This window comes from Letharia columbiana, assembly GCF_014066305.1.
Source record: "Letharia columbiana isolate WasteWater2 chromosome Unknown Sc0000015_s0, whole genome shotgun sequence".
Lineage (NCBI taxonomy): Eukaryota > Fungi > Ascomycota > Lecanoromycetes > Lecanorales > Parmeliaceae > Letharia > Letharia columbiana.
Genome location: NW_023501054.1, coordinates 514639 through 536053, shown reverse-complemented (window position 1 = coordinate 536053; position 21415 = coordinate 514639). Strand labels below are relative to the sequence as shown.

General features: G+C 51.2%; 5 protein-coding genes across 5 annotated transcripts; 1 reads left to right on the top strand and 4 right to left on the bottom strand.

Moving 5' to 3' along the window:
• Positions 1-1387: 1387 nt before the first annotated feature.
• Positions 1388-2238, bottom strand: HO173_005515 (uncharacterized protein; the record flags this gene model as incomplete). Its single annotated transcript, XM_037307431.1, has 3 exons — positions 1388-1539; positions 1607-2101; positions 2166-2238. 3 exons carry the CDS (start codon positions 2236-2238, stop codon positions 1388-1390), a joined length of 720 nt encoding a protein of 239 aa, XP_037165769.1.
• A 5526-nt stretch (positions 2239-7764) lies between these two features.
• Positions 7765-8520, bottom strand: HO173_005514 (uncharacterized protein; the record flags this gene model as incomplete). Its single annotated transcript, XM_037307430.1, has 1 exon — positions 7765-8520. One exon carries the CDS (start codon positions 8518-8520, stop codon positions 7765-7767), a length of 756 nt encoding a protein of 251 aa, XP_037165768.1.
• A 2686-nt stretch (positions 8521-11206) lies between these two features.
• Positions 11207-13529, bottom strand: HO173_005513 (uncharacterized protein; the record flags this gene model as incomplete). The annotated part of the gene is made up of 5 exons (XM_037307429.1): positions 11207-12132; positions 12208-12394; positions 12478-12517; positions 12576-13004; positions 13066-13529. The coding sequence occupies 5 exons, from the start codon at positions 13527-13529 to the stop codon at positions 11207-11209; spliced, it is 2046 nt and encodes a 681-aa protein (XP_037165767.1).
• Positions 13530-18178: 4649 nt separating this feature from the next.
• Positions 18179-18799, top strand: HO173_005512 (uncharacterized protein; the record flags this gene model as incomplete). Its single annotated transcript, XM_037307428.1, has 1 exon — positions 18179-18799. One exon carries the CDS (start codon positions 18179-18181, stop codon positions 18797-18799), a length of 621 nt encoding a protein of 206 aa, XP_037165766.1.
• A 1271-nt stretch (positions 18800-20070) lies between these two features.
• On the bottom strand, positions 20071-21415 carry HO173_005511 (uncharacterized protein; the record flags this gene model as incomplete). Its single annotated transcript, XM_037307427.1, has 2 exons — positions 20071-20191; positions 20310-21415. The coding sequence occupies 2 exons, from the start codon at positions 21413-21415 to the stop codon at positions 20071-20073; spliced, it is 1227 nt and encodes a 408-aa protein (XP_037165765.1).

Genomic DNA, 21415 nt, shown 5'->3' with positions numbered 1-21415 from the left:
TCTCGACTGAAAGGCACACGGAGAACATTGCATGGAGGAAGTCCAGCCACGGACTCTCCGCGGCTACTCTATCCTCTCTGGTTGAGCGAGAGAGGGTGGCAAAGACCTTGTACGCCAGCTTGCTCACTAGGATTTCTGGCGTCTTATCGAGGTCGGAATTGTTGACACGGCGCGCGATAATTAGCTTCCGGCTTTGCAGGACACATTGATAGCCATTCAAATTCAGCTTCACTAGGTGCAAGACTACGAGGTGATGGTGGATCGGGAGTACCTGGATCGTCTATAGTAAATCGTGAAGAGTAAGACTAGTAAGGTGATCGAGAATCGAAGCAGCTTCTCCTGGACCTCCCACACTAAAAGACCTTCGCCTGGAGCGATGCCAATGGCACGGTTCAGCTCGGGGGCTTCCTTCTGTCTAATTTCATCGAGAGACAGCACTTCGCCATACGTTTTGAGAGTCTTTTGTCCAATTCAAAAACTCGATGTAACGGGGCATCAGACCGTCTTGAAATGATCCGCTTGAAACCCCAGAACGCATGGATTCGAAATCAACGTCGGCGGACCCTCCCGGCAAATGGTGCCTACGAGAATGGAGAATGAGGAGCAACGCTTGGGCGGTGCCCACATCTTCGACGTTGAGATAAGGAAAAAAAGACACATTGTATGCGGATCTGTCAGAGTGGGTTAATGGCGCTCTTAGGGTGCGGACACTACTTTTCTCTGTTTAAGGTCTATCCAAACTGCCTCGTATCGGGAATACCACGGAATCATCCCGCGAAGACTTGGCGGGATTTCTAAGTGATTCTCATTTACTGCGAAGCGGGGGAAGTAAAGTTTCGGTGCGACACGTATCTTACTCATGACATCCCAAGCCATGATCCCTTCGGGGCCTCTTCCTGCACTAAAAGATTTGTGGACCTGATATCCGACAATTACAAACCTCCATGCCTCCCCTAACCCAAGACCTTTTTTTGTGTAGCAGGCAATTTTTTTTGGATAGAGGCCGAGCCGAGAGATAAAATTTGACAAAGGGCTGTCGGTGGTGCAGGCTCCATAGTGATAGCCAAGCATTAGCCAAGCTGGCCTATAAATCCTGCAGACAATATCGTCTGGCAAGTGCAGAGGCAAAATGCTAGGCGCTTTTCAGACTCCCTGGCGCGTCAGAAGTGAATTATTCATTCGGCAACACTCTATACTATTTGCTGATGTAAAGACAATGGCTTGTAGGTCGATGTCATTGTGAATTGCTGCTAGCAGTAGAGAATTGGCGACGCACAGTATAGCTCACAATTCAGAAATAGCAAATTTCAGACCGAGGCTTTATTGTGGACTGACTAGGGAGCCGCAGTCGGAGGCCATTAACTATACTTCCCCATTGTAAAGCTGCCTAGTGGTCATCTCGCTCAAGCCAAGCTTTTGAAGCATCGTAAAGCGTCAAGAAGGCTGGTTCTATGGTTTTCAGCCGCTGAAACACTTCATCGTCACCGAGCATTGTAGAAAAGTGCAATGCACCAACAACAATCATGTCTGCATATGACACTGTCATGGTGGTCAGCACTCATGGTCCAAGCTCTCTGGAAGGTAAGAAGGCTTCCGATGTGCATACCTGTCTTGCCCATGAAGAAAGGCCCTCCCTCAGCCTTCAACAAAGTTCCCAGCTCCTTCCACTTCGGCTCCGCGATCTTCCATGCGCTCTCGCCGCCCTTCTCATTCTCCAATTGTGATAGAGGCATGCCAAACCTTGCCGCCCGCGTACGATCAAAGTACTCCGCGGACGGAGGGTTGAGCACGTATCGTGGAGCTCTAGGAATGTAGACTGGTACAAGTGCCGTGATGCACTGTGGTGCAAGCTCTTCCACTTTCTTCAGTATGGGCGAATCTAGATGTAGCGAGGGGGAGGGATATTCCTTCTCCAGCACGTCGGCAATCTTCCGAGAGTCCATAACATACTTGTCTGAGATACGTATGGTGGGGCTAGTATAGGCTGTACAAGGTGGCTCGCTGGGAGGAATTCCGAATGACTTGAGAGTCGGCGCAATGTCAGGATACTCGAGCCATTCGGTCTTGTAGGGTATGCCTTTGAAATTGAGAATGAGCCGGGCTGTCACACTGGTCAGTATTCTTCAGATTTTTTATAGCGATGAGAGTCATGGCATGTAACGAACTTTTCCAAGGATTCAATGACCAGCAATGGCGGGGATCTTTGCTCGGAATGTCATAGAGAATAACTTCTGACATGGCGGTTTCAGGATATATGGGTCAAGTTGGTGATGAAGGATAGATTGGCTTGATGACAGCCTTGAGACTGATCGAATAATTTTATAGAGCCGAGGAGAAAGAGCGGTCAAGTCATGTATGGAAGGCGGTTGGGATCCTCGGGGACGGATTTTGCTGTTTCAACCCGAGTCCGAGAGACAACGAGACAATGTGCTCGCTCTGCATCACACTTTGGCAAATGATGCATGGTGAAGTCATAATCCGTCAGGCTATTAAAACGATAGGTATTGGCTATTCACCGAAGAGGAGTGGTACTTATGCACCCAAGGTCAACCGGTGACGGCAGATATTGGTATTGGCTGTAGCCTGTCGGGTATGTAGCTTACCTGATTAGTCATCATGGAAGTAATTCGTAGGAGACTGCCACTGGAATCAGATAAAAGTAAGGATGGGCGAGGATGAAAAGGGTGATGAGAACAAACGTGCCGAGACTGACAGTTATATATCAAGGTGCCACGGTGCCTATATCTATCAATACGAACGAATCAAAATCATTTGGTGCAGGGCTGGCAAAGTAGGGTTAGGGTTAATTCTTAGTCTCAACATTGCTTTTTGAGCTTACATCGTTACCGTCACTGTTGCTCACAGGTATAGCTGATGCTTGCATCTCAATTAATGGCATCGTCTTTTGCAATGGAGCCTATGTTGACTTTAAAAGCTCAACAATAGGCCTACATTGGCCCCTGCTTCATCAGAACCCGTCCATGAGACACACCTCTCCAGAGAAGACTATATCAAGGCTTCGTCCTACCCGAGACTTCTTGCATCTTTAATCCTGCGTCAAGTCCGCTACTTGCATGAATCTTGCCATCAGTCTCCTTGCTCACGACCACAATCCCATCTATGAACGTGTCGGAGCCTAACCATCAGTCGCATTGCCTTGCCCTGGCAGGCTTCCAGACTACACTGATTGACATATCAGGGAACCTCGAGCAAAGCCCAGATTCGATGCATGCCCATGCTTAAGGTAAGGCGCCTTTAATTTGACCTTCATCTTCACTCCAATGGTGCCGCACATGCACTGACATCACGCAACTTGCAGTCTTCCCATGGACGCCCATCATCTACCTCTAGCCTCAACGCACGGCATACGACTAGAAGACTGTAACAAAGAGTGGCACACATGGCCACTTCATTATGTGGATTTTAATAGGTGTCATACAAGATTGCGAAATTTACCTGGACAGAAGAGTTGGGCGTTCTCTCTTAGGAATGTAACCCATTCCGTCAATCCTCTTTCTGCCTACGTCGTCCAAAAACATAGAACATCAATATCCTAGGTGGACGTTCCAAGATAGCCACTGTTTGAGGCTTCAAGAGTCTCTAGCTTTCCCCATAGCTAGCACTAACGTCAAGCGTGATTTAAACATTTGATATCACCACCAGTTGAAAACAGTGCATGTTTCCGGGATTCTCTTGAGAACGACTATGGGAGATCGGTGTCCTTGCGTCGCGCGGCATGTAATGGATCAGGCTGAGACTGTTTCTCGGCTGAGCTGTCGAGCGGCTGATCCACCTGAGAATGTTTACTTCATCTGTTGGCTCAGTCATATCTCAAGAATTTCGGAACCTGTTTGGGCTTCCTCTCAACCCAATATCTCCATTTTCCCTCACCTTCCACGTCCACAGCAGCATAGTTGTGCGCCCTTCAACTTCAGCCAAATCAGAATGCACGTACATATCAAGTATACGTCCTATAAAATTGTTTTCAAATCCTATGCGAGGCATCGTTATCTTTCACCAGTCCGTCGAACCGATATGGGAATGCACACCCTCAATTTTATTCACGGTTGCGAACGACCTTCTCTCAGTGACCTTATTTCTCAAGATGCCCTTCAGCATTGACATTGATCGCTTGTGAATGGTTCTTCGCAAGTAATGATCTCAGCATCCGAGGGTACTCTTGCCTTAAAGAAGCTATTGCGGACCCCACGTTTTCCGCCTCTGCTTATGCTTCTGCTTCTGCTACCTTTCACGGACCCGTCCAATCGTCTACTCTCTTGTTCCTCCATAAATGTAATCAGGCATCTGCGAAATCGTCGTTCAAGTGCTTCCTTACAAATATGTCTCTTAGAGTGCTGCTCCTCGAGATCGGCCCGGGATTTTCCTCCGCTGTGCAGCAGTGGTAAACATTTGACGTAATTCAGCAAGGATGTTGTTTGTATAGATGCAACCGATGATGACGAATTCGCTGAAATCTTCAGCAACAGAGACGACCATGGTTACGAAGTCTAGAAGCAAGTCAGCAATGAGGGTATGTGAATCTCAATCAGCATCGTGCGTTGCATTAACCGCGGCAGATCGAACGGCTCTAGGAAATACATGCCAATCTAAATACCAAAAAGGTGAAGAGCTCAGCGTCTGTTACGATTGGGAGAGGCAGGAGACCCGATCACGGGTCTGGAAAGCACGCACTGTTGTTGCAAGGCACCGAGTTGCAGCGATCAGCTCTATGGAAAGAGTCGTCATCTGCTGGGATCGCCCGTGACGAACCAGAACGTTGGATTCCATTGGCATTCGGCTGGGTTCATTGGACCTGATAGTCCTTATGCAGGGGGTCTTAGAATCCGTATGCTATCACCTCGGCGCCAATGATACGCAAAGGACCTTCTACGGCCACACTTTCCTCCTACCAAAACATCATCCTACATCAAGTAGGCTGCCTTAGACCTCTTATACATCATTCCACCGGGCTTTCACCCCTCTAACACACGGATCTGTCGTTTCATCACTTACAACATCCACCGTACCTCCTCATCGTTCCTTCGAGTACATGTATAAGGGACTGTTGCTGGCGACGATAGTCCTACAGCTGGTGAATGTACCTTCCAGATTGCTCGGTCCTACCGCTCCAGCGCTCAGCATGTGCACTGGATTCGTTATCATCGAGGCCTCTCTAAACCAAAACCGTACCAGCTTCCCTTCACAAATCTTCGTCCTCCCCCTTTCTTCGATAATCTCTATCTTTGGTGATGAGCTGCTTGAAACGACGAGAAAAGGTTCTCTTCTACTCTCACCTCTTGGACAAAGCGCGCTACAATAGCAGGATAGCAGAATAGTTGAAGGTTTTGGGGTGGCACTTTCGCGTCCTGGAGCCCTTTGAATCCACTCTGGAGGCTCTGGCGAATGAAGACTCACTCAAGCTAAAGAATTTATATTCTCCTATCACTTTGAACGAGACCTCGAAAGAGCTTGAAATGATTTCTCTTGTTCGGGAAAGTATTGAATTGATTCAGCGATGCGTCAAGATGCACGCGGATCTCGAGGGCTCCTTCAAAGCTTCTGCGATGTGATTTGCGGTTCGATCCACCGCTACCACACGGTCATCAACAAGACTCTCGCTTATCTCATCACGGCGCGGATCTTGGGGGAATTTGACGAGTCTCAAGCCAACGAGGCTGCCTCGGGGGTCAGATACTACAGCGATCATGAGACTTACGGACTCCTAGTAGTGAAACCAGCAGAGAAGCTTCCAGGCTTTGAAATCGGACCCCCACGAACTTTCAACGTGGACATAAGTGGGATTACCGGAAGCTGAGATCGGAGACATTTTCACATGCTGCTGGTCTATGAGGGTTGTTTCAATGTAGGATCTTGGGGCAACTGCGCTGACATCAAAGCTGAGCAACCTTTCCCTGAATCTAGACGAAGAGGGCACGCAGGAATGATGGCTTAGCTTAGCTTAACAGGACGGAGAAGAAGGTCAAATGAAAAGCCCACCTACCTAGTACATGGGCATGCATCGTATCTGGGCTTTTGCTCGCCAGCATGACAAGACTGGTAGGAAACTCCCCGCAGAGCCCATTTCCTCTCACAGAGTATTCTCTCAAAAGACCCCGAACCGACCCTAAAATCACAGGATCAAACCCCGTGCTTCTCAGCTCGATCACGATCTCTAGAATCCCACAATCAACAACTCCAAATACCGGACTGCTTTCAGCCCAGGCACCAAAGCCGGCGCCACAGCGAATAAACGTCAGTCGGATTGAACCGTAGCCCCAGCTCACCGCATGGTGCTCCGCACGCAAACCGGGATACGTGCCACCGTCCGTGCGCAGCCCCATTCTGCAAAACGATCGGTCAACTCCACACTCTTACCTCGGGGCTGAACGAGCCTTGCAGTCCTCGACCGGCCAAGCGCAACACACCTCTCTTCCAGCCCGCGGTGAGCCAGCTCCGGATCTCAACGGGACGGCATCCGGGGACACGATCTCGGTTGTGCGTCCTGCTCGTCGAAAGGTGGTCTTTCAGACACGGTCTGTCCATTGCTCGTTCAAAGAGACGATCGCGATCCCACTGCTGTAGGTAGGTAAGTAACTAAGTAAATAAATAAATAACTAACTAACAAAGTAAGAAAAATCCTCATTCCCCCCCCCCCATCCCCCACAACCAACACCACCCAACACCTAACACCAACACCCCCACCCCACCCTCCCCCCCCAACCCCCAACAACCACACTCCCACTCCCTCCCCCCCTCCCTCCCTCCCCCTCCCTCCCTCCCTCCCCCTCCCTCCCCCCTCCCTCCCCCCCCCCCCCCTCCCTCCCTCCCCCCTCCCTCCCTCCCCCCCCCCCCACCGACCCAAACCACATCCCGCCCCAAATCCCACTCCCCGCCCCTAAACCCGGCCCCAACACCATCCCGCAACCGTCGTTCGAGGGTGTAACCCCGGAGAGAACCAAAAAAAATCGCACCTGCCCTCGACTCGTCCGTTCGGTTCGCGTACTACACAAACTCGCCCGTGGGAAAGAAAGAAAAGAACAGAACAGAACAGACGTCCGGTTCCGGCGCGGATGTGGTTCGGGCGGGACACGGGTGGGCGGGAATAAGGCTGGGTGGGTGGGTGGGTGGGTGCTAGGGAGAGGGTTGTTGGTCGTTTGGGGTGATGGGTTGGGTGGGATTGGGAGGGAGGGGGAGGGGGAGGGGAGGGGGGGGAGGGCTGAGCGGCGGTGTAGCGATGGGGATGGGGATGGGGATGGGGTCGGGTCTGGGGTCGGGGTCGTGGCTTCGGTCGTCGGTGTCTCCACCTTATGGAGGCTGTGGGTCGAGACGGGACAGGTGCGAGATGATGATGATGATGGGGCGAGGAGTGGGTTCTGGTGCGAGGGGGGCGCTGGTCTGGATTAATGACGGATTGGCGGGGATGGGTGGAAGGCGGGCGGGCAGGCAGGCATGTTCGAGATGTGCGCTTTTTGTTTACACTTCCGACGGGGCCATTCGTTTTTGTTTCGGATGGATGGTGTCGATGATGGACGTAGGATAGTGGAAGTGTATATATAGGAGTCGCGGCTGAAGACGCGTCCGTGACGCGGATTCGGTAGAGGAAGCATGGGTTGGAGTGAAATGATTGATACGAGAAGACGGCGGTTCAAAGACCTCTCGACACGTGAAGAACCTTACCTTCCGGAGTGATATTAATCCAGACGCTCTATCTGCGACAAGTATCGCACATGTCGTCCAAATCCTCAAAGACCTTCCTGATGGCTCCTAGCGTTCTGATCCCCCCTTCAACATCGGCATCCCCACCCGTTCCCGGCACAGCCCCCCGCAAACCGCCTCGACCTCCCCGTCCGACGTCCCACTGCGCCCCTGCCCGCCCTTCCGCGTCAAACCCCTCTCCTGGGCGTTCCAGATGATACTGTCACTCACGCCCAAGAAGCCCCGATCATCCAGCGACATGCACCAGTGATCCTTCTCCACAACCCCAGCGTCCCTCTCCCCGAGCGCACGCGCTCGGGGCCAGGAGGTACAGAGCATGTTGCCCTCGCAATCGCCGTCGACGGCGAGGTCGCAGTGCACGTGTTTGGAGTTGACGCACGTCCTCGTCTCCGCGTGGTTGGCTTGACAGCGGCGGTGCATGACGAAGGTGGCGTTTTGGTGGTAGTTGTAGTATTCCCATTGGAAGAAGGAGCCCTCGTCGAAGGCGGGCGCCTGCAGATGGTGCGGTTGGGAGCAGTAGCAGTATGTCGTTGTCAACCAGTCGCTGGTCGGTGGTGTGGGCATGTATCCGACGTAGCCATCTATCTTGTTGTCTTGGGGTATTGCCACCGGTGTGACTGCTAGGCCAAGGTGGGCAAACAGTGTCAAGATCGCGAACGCGGTGTGCTGGTAAGGCATCATGACCGTTGTGGAGTACGCTTTGGATAACGTATGCGAGTGGAGAATGATTGTCCAAGGGGAAAGTATCAGGTAGAAAGTAATTGCAAGGACCCATGCATAGCCATGAAAGATGAACAAAGGCATTATTTCGTATAGAGTCATGTCATCGAGCAATGTTCAAACCGCTGCGCAAGTTTGAGTTCTAATGCGGATAACTGAGGAAAAACCATCTGTGCAAGAGGGTTTCTCAGAAGCTTCAAATAAGTACTTGCTTTCTACGCTCACCTTGTCGCTTTCTGTATCCAGAAAGCCTGCGGCCTGAATGTCGAGTTGTCGATCGGAGTCATGTTGTGAGCGTTTTCTACGTCGTAAGCAGCACAGGAAGTTAGCTCAGCTTCGCCGTTTCCACGCTCTCCCTCTCTGCTCTTCCCTTCCGTTGTTCGCCCGTATGATTGCGCTGCGGACTATAAATTATAACGACATCCATTCATTCCGACCTCTGGTGTATGGTTTTGGCTCAAGGAACCATAAGCAGCTGTGGTGTAATCTGCGATAGAACCGGACCGAGAAGCCGAAGTGGCTTGCGGACAAAGCGGATGATTCTCCACGCAGACAGAGTTCGGGATTGCACGTTGTGATTGCCATATCTAATAAAGCGCCGTTACTGTCAGTGATTTTGTTGTGCTTGATCTAGGCCCGATAAAGACCAAGCCACAAAAGTCTGAGAAAGTGTAGCAATAGACGGATGACAAGCTTGAAGGGATCTGTCTTGTGATGATGCTTGAGCTCTACAAAGTCTCGAAAGTGTTAATTTGTAGAATGGAGGAAATATAGAAGTGGAAGCGATACATAGAATCTAGACTCCTTCCTCATCCTAGTCGAAGGAGGCCGCTTTCTAAGATTCCAGTATCCCCTTCCGCCACAGCCGGATGTAGATAGGAGCGACGAACAATCAAGCTTTCACAATCGCATGGGAAGAGTTGTGCAGATCATCTGACACTTTCGGATGATCTTCCTTGCACTTGATCCACCGTGCAGCCACATGCAGCGTTGAGCCGCACTACTATCAGCGGCCAGGACCGCATTCCCCACTGGACGTCCTCGGCCTCGCGAGATCTTCCTCCTCCTCCTCCATCTGCAGCCCCGAAATTGAAATCTTGTACCACGCCCAGCCAGCTGCACGTGGGATGTTGAACGGGGAATACGCCATCCGCGTGAAATGCCATCATGACAACACTCTTGCAGGAATAGGCGTTCGCATTGCGTCCTGCAAGCCGCAACGTCGTCGACGGTTCCTATCGGCCAGTGGAGAAGAGCTAAGGTACTACGGTAGATGTTCCAAGTCTTCCCACGGGGGCATCTCCGATCTTGCTCTCTCTCGAGCGAGAAGATGGCAGATCATTACCAGAAGAACGACGGAACGAAGCCGAAGGGCCGACACCGGGAAGGACCCAGTGCGGTTATGAGGGAGAGCTGGCTAAGTTATTTTAAGTGGCGCATACGTAAAGTATAGTAAAGTAAAGTAAAAATGTGTTCATCGGATGATCAATACTTCACGCAGGCACCACACCCGTGGGCAACAGGCCCACACATGGGCAAGATGATCCACAAAACAATCCCGAGGGCGCGGATCGGTCTTCCCAAGAGAGCCTAGCCGCATGGCGCCCATGGCACAGGCTCACAGCCCGCATGACCACTGCCTTATTTATCAAAAAAGTACTTTTCTACTCGGTACGTTCAAACCTTTCTCTTAAATTTCCGTTAAACTTTCCATGATGCATTACTTTTATGCATTACGACAGAGATGGAATTATGGATCTTTTTTCAATCATGACATTGCATTTGCCTCGCATACCTTCGTACACCGCATTACATGATTTCCTTCCTACCTTCCTTCCTTCCTTCCTTCCTTCCTTCCTTCTTAGTCAAGGAAAGGCGGGTTAGACTGCGCGTTTAATTTCCGATTAAAAATGACTTATATATTTAAGTCGCTGGAAAAAAAAAAACAAAACAAATGGCAAAACACTTCTTACCCTTCTCAATCAATAAAATTAAATAAGTTATTGGGATCTTCAGATCAAGGTAGCCTGTAGGACTGATCGTCAGAATCTCAAACCCAAACCATTAAGTCGGTAGATAAAAGACAGTAAGAGATAGATCCAAGGCCAAATAAGAGACTGGAGGAAATGTCATGCCACGCAGAGGCACCACGTTTTCCAGCAGGCGAAACCAACCTCAACCGGTTGAAGGCCCCAAAAGATAAAGATCACGAAGCTGAAAACCGGTTTTCGGCCTCAGCATGCAATCGGCTCGGTGAGGCCTAGAGGGAAGATGTTTCGGAGCTTCACTGGTGATGCTAATGACTTGTTCTAGGTACCTACCGTAGGGACCTCAATAATCGGTGACCTAAAGTACTTACTTACTCTAAAATGCCAAGAAGCTTTAATGCATCTAGTAGAGGCTCCTTCGTCAAAAATTAGACGAGGGTCCAGCCCAGTCATGCCCCCCCACGTGAACCCGGCTCATGCATGTCATCCCGCTACCATCCGCACTAGGCAATGACCTGTACCTAAGCTAAGGTAAGATACTTTAGCTTCGCTAAAAGGCGACCTTTGGCTTTTAGACCCTTCCATTTGTTGAGCTGGGAAACCCCGGCTGCAGAATAAGCGGCGGGAGAGGGTCAATCATGGCATTATTTAGCTATCGGGAATTACAATTATCACAATTATCAGCTGGCTCTCGTAACGAGCAGTGCAGCGTTCATGTCATCCCGCATCCCACATCCCTCATCTCGCCGAAGTCGACCCTCCCATCCATCCCGTGCTGCACGCTACGTCAGTGTGACCTGCAGCTGCTTGCTCACCGCAGGGACTCCACCCGCCAGCGCAAACACCATCCAGTGCCCCGGCACCGCCACCCCCGGATCCTTGGGCACCGTAAACGTGTACGTGGTCCCGGCCGTCGTCCCCGCCGTCAAGGCAATCCTCCTCTGGTCCGTGTTGACCGTATGCGTCGTACTGGTCATGCGGATCATACTGAACGCGGAGCATGCCACGTTGGTCGTGATGGAGAAAGTCTTGCCGACGGCGACGCTGGCCGCCGAAATGCTGTTGATCACGGGACGGGTGGCGAGGCCGCCGGAGCTGGTGTAGAGGTATGGCGGATTCCAAATCTGCATGTCGAAGTGATTCGTGGCGCAGGTGCCGCAGAGACCGCCCCCCCCGTTGCCCACGGTCCCGTCGAAGAGAAGAATCGCAACGGAGTGGTAGTTGCGGGGGATGGAGGCAGGCGCCATTTGGGTGAAGGTGTTGCTGGCCGGATTGAAGAGTTCGGGGATATACTGGGACGTGGCGTCCGAGAAGGGAACAGCCGAGACTTGGCCACCGGTGACAAAGACGGTGCCGTCGGGGAGGATGACAGAATTGGCAAAGGCACGCGCGTAGGCCATGGAGCCGATGGTTTGAACGGTGGGAGTCGCGGGCGGGGTGCCGAGCGTGATGACGTGGGCGTTGCCGGTGGAGTTGGAATCTTGGTAGTCCGGTGATCCACCAACGGTGAGGATTTTCCCGGCAACCGCATCATACATGACGGCGTTGCCACACATGGAGTCGGTATCCGATGCTCGGGTCCCAACTCCAGTTTGGGACCCCGTTCCGGTGGTGAGAAACCAGTTCATGGCCTGTGAGGGACCAGCTTGGAAGACATAGGCGGAACTCCAGGCGAAAAGCCAGGCATGGTTATCAGCGCGATAGACGCCTAGAAATCAAGCGTCAGCATGCTTACATCGTCGTCGGCCATCGCTAGGACCAGACGAAGGAAAGTTATGCATACCTTGCGCGTCGGCTGTGAGGATAGGCGCAACCGGGCAACCAGAAAGTTCGGTCCAGGTGTTGGCACTAGTGCTGTAGAGCTCGCCGTTCTTGCCACCCTGGCCTCCACTCCATGATGCTCCTATCGTGAACAGTGTGCCGGTGGAGGTAGTCACTTGGGCTTGATAGCCGCGGGGAATGTTCAGGGCCTGGAGACATTAGAACTTAGCGAGGGTTTCCCATTTGTAACGTCTGTAACCCTATAGGCCTTAGCCGGGGAGCAAAAACTTACTGCTTGAGCAGTCCAATCACTGGCCGTAGGGTCATAAGAACTCGTGGCCGCATCAGTGTTTCCCCCCAGTAGCAATAATCCGTCCAGTGAAGTCCAACGACAGTCCTTCGCAAAACATGTCATGATCCACGTTGGTGATTACGGCTTGTGTAACAAGATCTGTAGCAGGATTGAAGGTTGCAGTGTAGGTGGTTGTGCCTGGGGAGCCCCCGAAGGAGCTGGGAGTATATGACGACCAAGCGAGCAGCGAACCAGTGGACCATTCATGAGCTATGGAGACAGGCACGAGGGGGAAATCAACCGTCATGACCCACTTGCCCTTCCCAACAGGCGACGGAGGCGCGGAACCGGCGGCAGTGTAAACGTTGATTTCTGCGGCGGAGGACCAGGGCCCTCTATTTCCGGCCTCCGAAAGGGCGATGATACGTAGATACCGAGCGGTGAAGGGGGTGAAGGTCGTCGTCTTGAGGGTGGCGTCATCGATCCATGTCCCGAAGGCTACTGTTGTATAGGTGACGCCGTCGGGACTGCATACGCGCGAGCGACATAAGCGTTGATCTACGAAATAATTCAAGGGTTCCGGCTTACCTGAGCTCAATAATGTGTTCACCAATCCTGCCGTTGCTTTGACCATCTTGTCTTGGGAGGTAAGTGATGCTGCCGACGAGGCTGGCAGTCTTCATATCAATGGTGGCATTGTGGGGCAATTGTACAAGTACTGGTGAGTACTCGGAGTGCCAGAACGTGGAGGTGTTGCCGTCGATGGCGTTAGTCCCTAAGTAACCATTGGCACTTTGCTGACTGTCGACAACGATAGTCCAGCCGGCTTGGGAGATAGCGGCGGCAATGACATCTGAGACCGCAGGGGCCGCCTCAATCCCAGCGAGCGCGACGCCATCGTAGGTTGTAGAGCCCTCGGTTGAGAGTTTTCCTTGGCTGGCCGCTGAGTTGGACGCAGCTCCAGCGTTGGCAGCCTCAGCGGTAATGGGTTTGGAATGAGAAAGGGAGGAGAGAGAGGAGAGGGAGAGGATCAGGGCAAGGCGTCGAAGCATCTTGAAAAGCGGGGTGTAATGGCGAGTCGACAATTAGAATAGTATTAAGAAGGTATTCGAAGTGCACATGTGCGCTGTCAATTACAAGAAAACAACGCGAAAGAAAGCCTAAAAGTGAAGGCACTCGAGAGGCATATGAGAGAAGAGGTAAACAAGTCACGCCAAGCAAGAGAGTCGCGGTAGAGACGGCATGGTGGTCATAGGACGAGAAGGATGAAGAAGACAAGGACCAGGCTGACAGCTCGTATCTGCAAGACTATCGAAACCTTAGAACGAATAATGACCGCCTTGTTTACAGGAATCGTGCGGTGAGCTGGGTGACAACCTAGCCGGAGATGTAGGCGAATTCAAGATGGGCCGTCTGCGGTCGAGCATCTCCTTACGTACGGGTAAAGTGTGTACGTGCGGCTTTTTTTTTCTCTTCTTTCTTTCTCTCCAATGCTGACAGGGTCGTAGTATGCATGATGACCTAGTCCTTGGCGGGAAGGATAGAGATTCCGAGTCCGAGAATAGAACAGATGCATTGTGGGGTCGGGCGACTTTGCCCATTCGGTTTAGATAAGGCGAGTTGTAAGCGCACCATGAATTATGTCTTCCAGCGAATCGTACAATGAGCATCTTGGAAGTAGCGAGAAGAGCTATGGTGATGGTGCTGAATGGTGGCTTTGTTGGCGCTGGGAAATCAATGTCATGCAGCCTGCAGCAAGCGCGGGGTGCAAGACTCGAGAGTGGGTTGCACCGCATCAACTCTGGACGCAATTTGTCGCTTGAGGAAAAGCCACTTCCTAAAGTAGCTCCCTGCCCAGTTAAAAAAGGTTGCGATATGCAGCATAATATGCAAGTCTTCTGTAAAGATCAGTCGGTCCCGAATTCAGAGGGATCAACAGTGCATGTGAGAGGAAAGACTGTCGGTAAAAGGTGTGAACGGGTAGCGAATCGTTCGGCGAATGAGTGGGCCGAGGCATATCATCATTGGCCGCCTTGAGGCGCTGTAAGTAAGCTGGAGACAAGACAGCGTTGATTGACATGACTGCAGCAATCAATCAATCCATCGTTCCATCAATTCAACAATTCACCATCAATCCATCCGACCTATTCTTGTAGAGGAAGGAACTCAGGAATTGGAAAAAGATGCATGTTCTTTGACTGGGCTGGACGCGCTGCCGGTACCCTGTAGATCTTTTATTGCCCCTAATGCACCTCGTGGACCCACCCTATACGTTCAAAAAAGCCAAGCAGCTGGTGCGAGGCATGCATCATCCGCTCATGGGATTGACATCGTGAGCTTGCCAAATGTTCTTAGCTATGTTTATAATGCGGTCAGCACGCCGTGGTAAGATCGCACGTGCATTCTCTTGCTTGGAGATCGGCGGTAGTGTTTTGCCAGCCAAACCATATTGTAAGATCTTTGGCCGGCATGTTATTCCTCCTTCTATGTCGGACGAACGAATCGAGTAAACGCGACGAAAAAGAAAGTACCTAGATTGGAAGAGCCATCGGAGAAATAGTGCAAGTCATAAATCCCGCTATCGATAACGGTAGGAGAGGGTCTCACTGCCCACCCGCGCTTGTCCTCGGTAGGAATAAGGAAAACACAAAGATACTGTAGCATCGGAGATCGGGCCACTGCCACACAGGCTTCCATTGGTTGTCGTGTAGCGAGGTGCTGGCAAGTCCAATGTAGCGCATGATCGCTCGCGTCGGAGGAATCCGTCTTTACTCCCCTAGATTTCGCTGCATGGTAAGCAAGCAGAGGAGCTAGAAATGCAACTAAGGAGCAGCCTGTAGCCAAAGAGCCATCCTATCATTGTTTCGAGGCCTGACCTCGATGGATTCACCAGGATTCTGGCGGTGTGTCGATGAAATGGCCAAGTGGACAAGATGTCGTAGCATTTACCTATTGATGAGACTTTTCACCACGAAGCTCCCTCGGAAGATCTTCCGCTTCTCAACGGGCGCCAGAGTCTGACTACCACGCCACGCTTTCCGAGGACGCCTATGGGCGGGGATGGCAGGTGGCGCAAATTACAGTGTGACCAAGCCGTGGTCTCTGATGGTCTTCAAAGACGATTTGTGATGGTGACTTTGTGCGCCTCTGTGCTTTGCCTCACAATTTGTGGGAGCCTTCTCTCGACATCCCACAGGCTTCCTTATTGGTTGAGAAGCAATGTCACCACACCGTCAAGGTGGTGTCGCTGTCTAGCCGCAGTACGTAGACTCTGCCCCGCTTCGGCAACGACTCCGGCGGACTCGTATCATGAGATCGTACAGGATCCCCCATCCAGCACCCTGCATCCTCCACGGATGTCTTCTGGCGATGTGAGATACCAGATGCCCGCTCGATTCATTGCCATCAGCACGTGCCCGCATCCACAACCGATCCGTCTGACCCAGGGAAGAGCGCAACCTGTTGGTAAGAGCCGTGTCTGATTCTGCGGCTGCCGGCTTGATCCCACACTGGGTTATGTTGTTGGGACGTTACCATCTTCGTTCGGGTACCCTCCTCGTTCTGCCAATGGCAACCATTATCTTTCCTGTTTGGTGCCCCGTGCATAGCCTGCTGGATATTGGGACGGAGTTCGAAGACGGAGGATGCAAGAAAGCAATTTGTAGCTAGCACATTCGAGGCAGGCAGTCTGCAGTCATTGAAGGCGACGTTGCATTTGTTGTGACATTATTGGACCAAACGAGGCCATGTATCGAGGAAGCAGAGGGTCAACTTGTACGATTGACGTTGCTGGGAGAAGTAAGCACGGCAGGCTTTGCGTAAGGACATGCTCGGACGAGCTGTCAGCGCTGGTGGCGCAGCTAGCACAATTTTTGTATACGTTTTTAGCAGGTCGAACGGCTTGTGGCATACCTAGGTCGTGGTTCCCAGACGCTGAGACATGCATTGGGTCTGCCGCCTGTTCCTAATCCCTTACCAACGTACAGTGGGCTTGAGGGCATAGAGAATGCCAAGCCGTTAGCGCCTCGCGTCGCGTATGGGATTGTGTTAGCAGACTTCTGTTTGACCGTGTACTGAAGCATAGTCCCATCAGCACCTGCAATTGTAAAGCCTGGGGCATTGCACCAATTGAGGTGTTTCGGCAGCCTGCCATCCTCAATGCGAAATGGGACTGGAGGATGGCGCCATGTTCGACCAGCATCTAGGTATGGCATCACCCTCGAAACCCCGGCTGGTACGAAGTGCCAATTTTTTGTGTTTAACCTGATGAGCTGTTAACGTTATTGACCGATTGGCCCAACTCAAATACTGACCGCGGTCTACAGAGATCCGCTCACAAGTATACCGCTATCTCTTCAATCCCACCGCTTCTTGAAATCACACTCCTCATACAACTGTAGGGAGAAAAGCTGTAAGCGAGGGTTACAGAGACAACGACGAAAGAGAGCTGGAAAAGAAGGCCGAGGGGCGTGAGCACGAGTGGGAATGGAATACCCAGGGGCAGGGACGCGTGTATCCTACGATCCTACGGACAAGTCGCGCCATAGATTTCGAGGCCGCGCCCGTTCTTATATACAAAAACGATCAGTGGCATGGAAACTTGCCATGTCGTCTGCTTCTCGGACACGTCTAGTGTACATGGTATCATACATGGGGGATCGAATGTATGGCGACGCAATTTCTACGCGGAATGGGCTCTCGTGATGCAAGAGGTGTACAGGTCTATGCCTCCGACGGATGATTGGCCATATGGAGTCCCACGTCTTTGCCAGATTTCAGAAGCTCTCGTTCGAAGCATGGTTCGACGATGAAGAAGCTCTCCTCTGAGGATTGACGGCAATTGTCATTTCGCCGTTGAAGACGAAGTTCAATTTGGTGCAACCATGCGTCAATCGAACGTGATTCGGAACCTCGTCAGCCTCCTATCGAATTCGCCAATCATCAGTTGTTTAGAAGTGGAACTATATTTCACTCTGACTCCAGGATTTGAGACAGGGCTGGAAGCTTTAACGGACGATGCTAAACTCCTAAAGTATACATATAAAAATGGCAGGAGAAATCCTTTAAAAGTGACCAGGTAGAAAGATCTCTCAATCACGTAAGACTCTGTTTACGCGTTCTGGGCATTGGCTGTGACTCATCAATAGTAGCAATATTTGTGTCTTGATCTTTTCAGCACCTAACTGTAAGACAAGACACAAATCACCGATCAACAACACCGGAGCAACAACAGGCCTCACTTCCAGCTAAAACTCTTCTTTTCATTTGATTGAAATTCGGCATACAATTACATCCACGAGGTTCCTCACAATTACGGATATGGCAACAAACATTCCATCCGTCACCCTTTACTCCAAGTTCCTCGCTCTTTTTCTCGAGCTACGCCTACAGGTGTACGAAGAATATTTTCCCAAGTGCGTCATGTCCAGACGTCAAGCGGATACACGAGGATATCCTCCCTAGCGAGTATAGCAACTTCACACTTCCCCTCCTACTAGTCAGTAAACAAACATCTGAAGAGGTCTTGGACCTCTTGAGACGGCGGAAGCACTATGTCTACAGAATCACGTGGCAAGAGGCCGGCTTTGACGGCTTAGCCAAATCATCCGTTCGAGCTCGCCAGATCCAGCGCAACGACTACGCCAACATCCCACATCTGAGGTTTGAGATCTAGCCCCCACATCCGGACCGCCCCACTGATATGATGAACACCCTCAGAAATATCCAAGACCTTTGCAAGGCTCTGCGAGCTATCACGCGGCTCCAGCATGTCTCTATCGTCTTCATCGAAAATGAGATTGCGACTTGGTCCACTGGTGGGAAGCCTCGGATGTCAATGGGTCCCTGGCACGAGCACGCTGACGGTCTTGACATCCAGTTCGTGCTTTACCTCTTCGCAACTTTGTCAAACCTTACCAGAGCCACCATTCAACTCCCTGGCTCGATCCCAGACAATTTGTTTCTACAAAAAGAAAGCAAATCCACCCTCCAAGACATGAAAGCAAGGCACGAGCAGTCTATGATGAACCACAAACTACTAGACGAAGAATATGTCAAGTGGTTCGTAGTAGTCCTCGAGGAAGACTTGGATGAGGAGGAAATGTGTATGCGACAGGCCACAGGGAGCATTTCATTGGCGAAATTTAGTGCGCAAGGCTACGGAGACGAGTACACGATTGAAAGAGGGCATTTCAATCATTCCAAAAAGATTTGGCTTCACATTGACAGCTTGAGCAGCGTCGAATACGAAGGTGATAGGAAGTACTTATGCTTCTGCCCTGGTCAAATTTTCCATAGTCCAGAATGCAGAGTTGACGATTAAAGCTGGAGGTACCCTTTTACTTTACTCAAGAAAGCAGCATCAGAACAACAGGTAGCTATCTGAGCCGCTCCCGAAAATAAACACCTGCTGACAAACTCACCAGCCGTGTCTCGATGACCCTAGCAAACGTTTCATTGGACTATCTGAAACCGGGTGAACGCAGAGGAGAGGTTATGAAGGTTGTGGCGCCATTTGGACTTGAAGGATCAACTGAAGGCTCACCGGTGGAACGCGTCTCTTCCAGCGGAGTAAGATGTTTGAAGTGTCTCAAGGGCGGCGAGGAGAATAGTCACGACCGCTATGGTATCGTAGGCGCGATCGCCTGAACAGGAGGAAGGCTGTCATCTGGTGGCGTTGAGGTATAGTATTTGCGGGCCAAAGATGGGAGCGTTAAGAAAGAAACCCTGATGGCCTGGAAGGATTAGAAAGTGTGGCAACAGACGCACTTTTGGACAGACACTTGGAGGCTTATTCTGAAAGTTTTGGTTCAATTTTGCAACATGTGAGGAAGAGTGCGCTCTGTACAGTTGTAGCTCGATTGCGATTACACAATAGACAACGCATCTGTTGCACCTCAACGGTGCAGTATTATAATCCTTGAACAAGACATATACACCAATGAATAAAAGATTTATCTGTGAAGAGTACACATTACTTATAGTGCTGTATCATTCACCTCATGGTCAAGCTTCCATCAATGGCGAAAAGAATTAGAACAATACATCTGACTGTTCAAGCATCCCATTAATAATTATGTAAACTAAACGAGACTGGGGCGTAAATAATTAAAAAGACCGCGAGACCAAGCGATGGTGACGTGGTTTTGTAGAACAAAGAGCTATCAGCGAGAGCAATGATTTGATAGATGATAGTACGGCAGTACCAGTAGCAAGGGGGACAAGAAAGGTAGTAGATAGCAGTGGTAATTGATCTTCTGTTCTCCTGAGCAGGACGATCTATTCAAGGGCAGAATCTATAATCTACGAGAAGGTATATGCTACTGATGGAGATTTGTCTTTGAGATGGGTGATACGGTATTACGTTCTCTATCCATAACCGTATCCTCCACCGTGACCGTACTACCACCCATGGATAGAGGATAGCCACCAGTAAAGTGCAACACATGCTTATTGTTGCGACTCTCGTTCCGCTAGGTCTCAGCCCGCGAAGAACTCCTACTTGTTCCCAACCCTCGGGTGATCTCAGTCGAAGGGGCTCAGTGAAATGATAAATGCGCCCATCATGCTGCCGGTCTTGAACGCTAGGTTTTGTCACATCAGTACCGGGCCGATGTCGGCACTGTTACCGCCATCGAAGCCATTCATTCTGGGGTAATGCATGAAGACAAAGTCTTTGATTGAGACAGTGGTCGGATCGTAGCATTCAAAGCTTCTTCGCGTGCAAAGGCGCATCAGAAAAAGGACTTAACGACCCAAACAGATGGTCTGATCTATGCCCATGGTCTATGGAGGTAATATGAAAAGTCCCATTTTGTCATGCCATCACCTACAGCTTGCTCTGCGCCTCCCACTCCTTGCTGAAAGGATAGTCGACATATCCATCGGGGCTTCCGGTCTTATAGAACGTGTCACGGTCATACTTCGTCAGCTCTATGCCCTTCTCAATCCTAAATGGCAAGTCCGGGTTCGAGATGAAGTGTCTGCCAAACACAATCATGACGTCCTGTCCGGTATACTCTTTCTCAACCGCGCGCTTTGCACTGTCCGGCTGGAACCCACCAGCCAGAAGCACCGGACTCGTCTTGCCCCAAATCTTCAGCAAAGGCTCAACTCTTTCTGTGGTCTCAACATCTGCGTTGCCTGAAATGCGCGACTCCACCAAGTGTAGATAGCCCAGCTTCAGCTCCTTGAGTCCCTCAACCAGATGGCTGAACTGCGGTACCGGATGTGCCATCTTCATCCCCTGGTATGTGCTGAAGGGGCTCAACCGGATCCCCACCTTCTCACTCCCGACAGCCTCAACGACCGCCTTGGCAACCTCAAGGGCAAATCTAGATCTCTTTTCCACACTTCCACCCCACGCATCCGTCCTCTTGTTGACCACATCCTGTATAAATTGATCGATTAAATATCCATTGGCGCCATGGATCTCCACGCCATCGAACCCAGCCTCAATCGCATTCTTCGCAGCTTGCACGTAGTCTCCTACTAAGCCCCGGATGTCTTCCTCGTCTAGGGCTCTCGGTTCCTCGGTCCCAGCCTCCATAGGGACGCTGCTGCTGCTGGCGAACCATTTCTCGCCGGCTTCCTTCCTCACAATCTCCGGCTTCGCCGTCCGTCCCAATGCCCACAGCTGACAGAATATATAGCTGCCCTCCTTGTGAACCGCATCCGTGACATTCTTCCACGCCGCAATCTGATCCTTGTTGTATATACCAGGCACGTTCGCGTAGCCAGAGGCGCGGGGAGAGATGAAGGTGGCTTCAGTGATGAGGAGGGTTCCAGAGACGGAGGCCCGCTGACCATAGTATTCTGTAGCGAGAGAGGTGTGCACGTGGGCATCGTTGGCGCGGTAGCGGGTTAGAGGTGCCATGGCGACGCGGTGGGAGAGGGGGATGGAGCCGATGTGGATGGGGTCGAAAAGGCTGGGCGACAT